This window comes from Cucurbita maxima, unplaced genomic scaffold (genome assembly GCF_002738345.1).
Source record: "Cucurbita maxima cultivar Rimu unplaced genomic scaffold, Cmax_1.0 Cma_Scf00049, whole genome shotgun sequence".
Taxonomy (NCBI): domain Eukaryota; kingdom Viridiplantae; phylum Streptophyta; class Magnoliopsida; order Cucurbitales; family Cucurbitaceae; genus Cucurbita; species Cucurbita maxima.
Window position 1 is genome coordinate 417,554 of NW_019272065.1, and position 7,375 is coordinate 424,928.

The 7,375-nt window shown below is 37.7% G+C and overlaps 2 protein-coding genes and 1 long non-coding RNA gene across 5 annotated transcripts in view; 2 read left to right on the plus strand and 1 right to left on the minus strand.

The window, feature by feature from the left end:
- Positions 1 to 721: 721 nt before the first annotated feature.
- LOC111471237 (probable pectate lyase 12) lies at positions 722 to 3,117 on the minus strand. The gene is made up of 4 exons (XM_023116953.1): positions 2,958 to 3,117; positions 1,907 to 2,370; positions 1,564 to 1,814; positions 722 to 1,474 (listed from the first exon to the last, which is right to left on the minus strand). The coding sequence occupies exons 1-4, from the start codon at positions 3,086 to 3,088 to the stop codon at positions 902 to 904; spliced, it is 1,419 nt and encodes a 472-aa protein (XP_022972721.1). The 5' UTR covers positions 3,089 to 3,117; the 3' UTR covers positions 722 to 901.
- LOC111471238 lies at positions 2,253 to 3,193 on the plus strand. Its single transcript, XR_002715168.1, has 2 exons — positions 2,253 to 2,379; positions 2,981 to 3,193. It is a non-coding gene; the product is annotated as an uncharacterized LOC111471238 (long non-coding RNA).
- Positions 3,194 to 5,937: 2,744 nt separating this feature from the next.
- The window catches only part of LOC111471236 (E3 ubiquitin-protein ligase RFWD3), a 7,831-nt gene continuing 6,393 nt past the window's right edge, over positions 5,938 to 7,375 (plus strand). For all 3 annotated transcript variants that reach the window (XM_023116949.1, XM_023116951.1, XM_023116950.1), the window contains exons 1-2: positions 5,938 to 6,515; positions 7,191 to 7,266. In XM_023116949.1, the coding sequence (XP_022972717.1) occupies positions 6,094 to 6,515; positions 7,191 to 7,266 (498 nt within the window). In that variant the 5' untranslated portion in view covers positions 5,938 to 6,093. The remainder of the gene's footprint in view (positions 6,516 to 7,190; positions 7,267 to 7,375) is intronic.

Below are 7,375 nucleotides of genomic sequence, written 5' to 3' on the forward strand. Positions count from 1 at the left end.
TTTTTTTTTTTTTTTTTTTTTTTTTTTTCTTTCATGTTAAGAATTGAGTTCCTTCTGTTACAGTAGGCACCAAAGGAAGCACGATAATCTACGAGTTTTCCATCAATCGTCCCGGTTCAAGGTAACTTTGTCGTTCTATTATTCGGCCTCGAAAGGAATAACCAAACCAACCTTGTTGGCTGATCAATCTCAAAGATTATATCGGCCGACTGTCGGCCACAACGACTACATTACTGACAAACTCGACCTTATTGGTACTGGAGGTCCTAGAAACTTTCCTTTTTTTGATGAATAGCCAAATCAACCCAACTGATTGGTCAATCTCAATGATTATATCGGCCGGAAAATCGGAGATGGACAACCACAGTCTCAACCTTATTAGCATCTTTGGGCTTCCCAAAAAACCTCATACCAATGGAGAGTATATTCTTTTGTGACTAAGTTTAGGGTATAACTCTGATACCATGTTAGACGAACACGACTCTCCACAATGGTATGATATTGTCCACTTTGAGCATAAGCTCTCATGGCTTTGCTTTGGGCTTCCCAAAAAGCCTCATACCAATTGAGATTATATTCTTAGATTATAAACTCATGACCATTCCCTAACTTAACTAATATGGGCCTCATACCAATTGAGATTATATTCTTAGATTATAAACTCACGATCATTCTCTAACTTAACCAATGTGGGACACTTTCATCTAACATACGGTTAGTAAAACGCTAAATTGTACACCGTTCAACTATACGATTTTTGTTGAACACAGTTCAGAACTTTAGTATTAGTAAAATGTGAACAAACTATAAACTAAACTCAGTTTTGGCATGTAATGGCTGATGAATGGCTTTACATTTCAGGCCTTCCCGCCGTTAACATCAATAACTAGACGATCTGTCGTCATGGCACAAAGGCAAGTGCCAATGCACAGAAAGAAAATACCATAACAAAATATCGAAACCGAATCCGCCAGAGGCTTTCCGACATGTCGTCAGTGTAATCCGGGCCAGACCCAAGAACATAGCCACCACCACCATTAGAGCCAGTGGTCCACATGCCCAAATTGTTGTCCCTACTGCCGACGCCGAGTGGACCGGCGTGCCAAGTGAGCTGGTCGATTAGGGCGGCGGACTTGGGCTCGACGCTGTAAGCCTTCTCGTACTTGACTTCGAGGCCTTGGCCGGAAGTGATGAAGAAGGCGCCGTTGACGAGGATGTCGCCGTCAGAGCGCCAGTTCCAGCCGCGCCACTCGGACTCGGCGGTCTCTACACGCTTGGTTACCTCCTTGGCGTTGCGGTCGTATGGGGCGGTGTAGCGGTTGCCTTGGCTGTTGATTGTGGGGTTCCCGCTGCCTCCGATTGCGTACATTTCCCATTGGGTGAAGTCGTTGTTGACCACGTGGATGTAGCCTCGCCGGCACCGTGGCATCCTTTGCACAAGCTTCTCGCCGAAGTGGTTGAATGCTATTGTTACCTTGAATTGGATCATAGAATTTAGTCTTAATTTTTTTAAAAAATCAATGCCTTGAGAGAGAAACAAGGAAAAAGGGAGATGGAATTCACCTGCATTCCGGAGTCCGGCGAGTAGCTGTCACTGTGACCTAGTAACATAACCTCATCGTGATGCGAGAAATAATTGTTTGAAATCGTGATTCCGGTGGAGCCCATCACCGCATCAATCAGCCCATCCTTGCAATGCGAGAGTGAACAATGGTCAATCCATATGTCCTTAGACCCGAAGATCGAGATCCCGTCGCCGTCCGATTTCGTACGGTATCCGTAATGCGTCGGACTTGATCGGACCATGGTGTTCCCTGTAGAACCACGGCCAGGGACGAGTTTCAGATCGATGTATTTCGTCCAATATTAAGGTGAGTAAGGATTTTTCGATTTTCGATTTCGTTACCTGATGGATAACAATGGTGGATGTGGATATTGTGGATGATGATGTTACTTATGTATTGCAAGGTGATGCAACCGCCGCCGACGATGTGGACGTTGGCGCCGCGGCCGTCTAGGGTTTTGTAGCTGTTGAAGATGAGTTCCTGTGAGAGTTTGATGAGCATATTGGCGGGGAAGACGATCCAGAGAGGCTGTGGCTGTATAACGGCGTATCGTAATGTCCCGGGCTCTGGATTGACTGGATCATCGTCGGAATCATCTGTGACGACGTAGAACTCACCGTTCTTCCCTCCTAAAGCGTACTGGCCAAATCCTATGGCGCAATCGGCGAGGCGTTGGCGGTTGTTTGGCCAATTTGAATCGCATTTCCAGCAGTCGTCGATGGGGTTTCCGGTGTAGCAGGAAGAAGATTCGTCGTTCTCTGAGTTTTGGATCAGTTGCCTTCTTGTCATGGAATCATTCACTTTCCTACGACAGGTAAGAATTTCCTTTCAGACTTATAGAAATTCATTGAACTTAGCGTTAAAACCTTCAAAACTGAAAAATGATTTGATGGAAGGATAGACGAAGAATGCAGGAAATAAGAACATAGTGATTTTCAGTGCTAGCCAGAAAACAGAGTAGCCAGGAACTGTAGTGAAAGAACAGTGCATGAATCTAACGACGAACATAGTGATTATGCAATGTTTTTCTAGAAAAAAAAAAAAAAGCATGAATCCAACGAAGAACAGTGCATGTTGATCAAAATAAGAAACGAAAAGCAAAATCTGAGTGGAAATGGATTTTTCAAATTGAAAAAAAGAATCCACAAACAGGGCAACCAAGAACATACTAACAAAAATTGAAGAATGGTCAAGAAAAAAGAGCAATCAAGAACATATAACAGAGAGAACTGCATCTAAACTTGATTTTTGTACATCTAGTGCAAGAAATCATACAAAAAGATGCATAAAAATCTTGAAATGGGACAATGAAGTCCAAAAACTCAACAATGTGGCAAGAACATGGTGATTTGAAAACAACATTCTTGAATCTGAAATGGAAAAATGATGGACCTGTGAACTTCTTGAGCAACCAGTTCAGGGCTCGGATGCTGGCCGGGGAGGGTGAGGTTGAGAGCGGTGCATGGCGGCGAGAGGGAGTGTAGCAGCAAAGCTAGCAGCACAATACAGATTGCAGCCACCATTTTGGAGAGCAAAAATTGTAAGCTCTCTTTCTCTCACTCTCTCTGCAATTGTGTTAGAACTGTCAACTGTTCTTCATTTTTTTGCCTTCCATGTTACCCTCAAAAGCATTGTGAATTCTCATCCTCCTGTGCTATATAATCATTTTCAATGACTTTTGGGATTCAGTTAGAGAGAGAAAGGGGGGAGAGAGAATCTTCGGTTCTCGAGGAGGAAAGTTGTATCCAATTTACTTCGGCACAAAATAAGTTTATTTCAAGGTAATTGATCTTCTATCTTTTAGTCGAAATTATAATATCCTCTAAACTAGACTCATGAAAAGTTCTTGATCCTCTGTCTTTGAGTCGAGATTATAATATTTGAAACCCTTAAATTATGGTTATGAAGAGTTCTTGATCTTCTATCTTTTAGTCGAAATTATAATGTCTTAAACCTTAAAACTATGTTTATGAAGGGTTCTTGATCTTCTGTCTTTTAGTCGAGATTATGATATCTTAAACGTTTAAACTACGCTTATGAAGGGTTCTTGATCCTCCATCTTTTAGTCGAGATTATGATATCTTAAAACCTTTAAACTAGGCTTATGAAGGGAATCAATGAAGGGTTCTTGATCCCCTCTTTTAGTCGAGTTTGTGATATCTTAAACTTTTAAACGAGGCTTATGAAGGGTTCTTGATTTTCTATCTTTTAGTCGAGATTATGATATCTTAAATTTTCAAACTAAGCTTATGAAGGGTTCTTGATCCTCTATCTTTTAGTCGAGATTATGATATCTTAAATCTTCAAACTAAGCTTATGAAGGGTTCTTGATCCTCTATCTTTTAGTCGAGATTATGATATCTTAAATCTTCAAACTAAGCTTATGAAGGGTTCTTGATCCTCTATCTTTTAGTCGAGATTATGATATCTTAAATCTTCAAACTAAGCTTATGAAGGGTTCTTGATCCTCTATCTTTTAGTCGAGATTATGATATCTTAAATTTTCAAACTAAGCTTATGAAGGGTTCTTGATCCTCTATCTTTTAGTCGAGATTATGATATCTTAAATCTTCAAACTAAGCTTATGAAGGGTTCTTGATCCTCTATCTTTTAGTCGAGATTATGATATCTTAAATCTTCAAACTAAGCTTATGAAGGGTTCTTGATCCTCTATCTTTTAGTCGAGATTATGATATCTTAAACCTTTAAAATAGGCTTATGAAGGGTTCTTGATCCTCTATCTTTTAGTCGAGATTATGATATCTTCAACCTTCAAACCAGACTTATGAAGGGTTTTTGATCCACCATCTTTTAGTCGAGATTATAATATCTTAAACCCTTAAACTACGCTTTGTTACTCTGTTAGTGTTTTATAACAAAACATCCTGAAATAAAGATAATGAAAACGAAAACAGAGGTGGCAGAAGATGATTGGTCTGTATAAATAACAAAACATATTTAGTTTAGATTTTGGAATGGGATAATTCTGGTGAGTAAAGTAGGTAATGTGAAGAGAAAAGCGCTTTCTTTTTGACTGTCGGACTGCATCATTGAAGATTGGCTACCTGCTGTTCCCCATTCTGTTCCTCTCAGTTTACATTTTTGTAACAAAAGATCCCAACCAATTGGTCAGGTGGAAAAGGGATGTTCTTCGCCCTTTCCTTCAATATTTCCTTTTGTATCTTCTTAACTTAATGGTAGGCAATGAGCGTTTCTACTATAGGCCACGCATTGACGGGGCTGGCCACTCGAGCTCCGCATTTCAAGTTCGTCAATTACTAGATGCGTGACCGAGTTCTCGGTTTTGGCAGTTAGGACTTTGGTTCACTTCTACGCATTCTAAGGTAGTTTTGAAGGATATCTGTCCATTCTTATTTTGTTCAACTTTTCTAGGCCTCATGAATGAGAACTTATCTCATTCTTCGAGCCACCCAAAAAGCAAGCTATTACAACGAATAACTGAAAAAGGGAAATCATGCTCTCGGTGGGATAGAATGGCTCGTACAAGTTATTAATGAGGAGTACTTATGTATAAATTTATAAAGAAACTTCCTTGAAAATGTTTATTTATTTATTTAATTTCTGTTAGTTTCTATAAATTTGATAATTATTTTATTATAAAATTTATTTTACCCTTTGTTTGAGTTTCTATAAAAAAAAAGAATTTCTTCATTTGTACTTATTTATTTATTTAACCGATGGTAAATAGTAAGTAATAGTAAGTAATCCACCATTTCCGGCCTATAACAAGGCACGAGCGGTCAAAAATGGAACGCGTTATTCTTCCCTTTTTTAAAAGACATCGGGCTCTTAAAGGAGTTTTATAGCTCTTAAGAATAGGATGATTAAGAAAGACTAAACAAAAATGAAAGTTACTGCTTATATTATATTTAAAGTAAATCTATGTCAAGGTGTTTCATAATTGTTGTTCTTACACAGAATAGAGATGTAATTAAATGGTTAAACGACAAAATTAGTCTTTATAATTAAAAAATAAAATAAAATTTAGCGGTTTAATATTAGAAATAATTCATAAAACCTTAAAAATAACAGTAAAATTTTAATTCATAATAGTTCTTATAATTTTTAAAATTTTATGGACTGAATTTTAATTTTGTTTAAATGATAAGTATCAAATTTGTAATTTAATATAATTAAATTTAGGCAAAGGATATTAACTCTCAATTTGAGTGTTTTAAAAAAATTAAAAATGTTTTTAAGCCTTTTTTTTTAATATATTCAAAATTTCTAGAAAACAAAACATTCATATATTTTAGTTACATTTTAATAATTTTTTTATTCACAGTATTATTATTTATTGCAACAAGCAATTCAATCGTTTATTTCCGCGCGTTGTTTTTAAATGTTCCTGATATAAAAATCGCCATGGGAGAATGAAACAAGCGGGAAGCAAAATCACTGTTCAATATCCACTGAACTCCGAAATCTAAAGCGCCATTATCGGACCTGCGAAGCTTTCGTTACAGAAATAGGAGTTGATAGTTGAGACGCTGCTAGGATTCTTTCCATGCCGGACTCTTTCCCTTCTTACGTTGACATTCAGAACGTTCTTGTTGACGGGGAGCAGTATGAGGTTGAAGATAGTGACGACGGGGAAGAGGAAGAGGAAGATGACGATGAAGAAACTGATGATGGTGAAGAGACAGTCGAAGGGCATGCGGAAGAGAATGCTGATAATGTAATTGAGGCGCAATCGCCCAGGGCTTCTCAAACGGGTCCTTCGAGATCTGGTCAAGCTAGGGTTTCGTTTTGGGTCGAGGAAGAGGAAGACAAGCGGAGAAGGACCGACGGTGGAGAAGCGAGTTCTTCAAATGGCGTTGGAAGTGTGGAGATTTCACAAGGGAATGAGTGGAATCGGAATGAAATTGACGGATTGTTTTGCCCTATTTGCATGGAGGCATGGACCAATTACGGTGACCATCATATTTGGTACGTGCAACTAATCTTTTTTCCTCTCTCGCTCGCTTTCTCTTTTTTTCTATATGTATATATTTTGTTTGGATCTTGTATGCGTGTGATAGGTTTTTCTTTTCACGCATTATGTAACTTATCAATTTTTATAATGAAAACTTGTCACTTTTGGGAAAAAAAAATACAAAACAACTATGATTGATGGCTAATTTCTCAGTTCAATTTTCCACTTTTATTGATGACGGTTTATAAGATTTTTTCCATGAGGCTATATAATTAATTGTTCATGAAATTTTGTTGCTAGTTTAGATTTGAACTTGCTCAATTGCCTACACTTCGGAGCTGTCCTGTTCTTCTTCTTCTTCTTCTTCTCAAAAACAAAAAAGTTATCCTTGTAGGACATAATTTCAAATGCTTCATCATGTATATATAACTCTACTTTGAATAGTTTGATTTGATGATTTAAGGGCATGTATTATTTTCAGAAATGTATATATGTGGTCTCTCTTAATCAGGCCTTTTATTTTCGCAAGTCTTAGATAGTCAGGGGTAGAGCCAATGAATTAACAAATGAACTAGATCATTATCCATTTTAATGGGCCCTGAAGTCATAGTTCGTCCGAGGAAATCAATAATAAAAATAAAATAATAATTAAGTTCCTAAAGTCATCTAACTGTCTCATGTTACTGCAGCTGTCTTCCTTGTGGGCATCTATATGGCATGTCTTGTATCAATAGATGGCTGCAACAACGTAGAAAGGCAGGGAAGGTATCCGTCTACACAATGATTTAAGTCATGGATTTGGACAAAATTATGAATAGTGTACTAAAAAATTAATCTTTACCCCCTCCCACAAAAAAAAAAAAAAAAAAAAAAA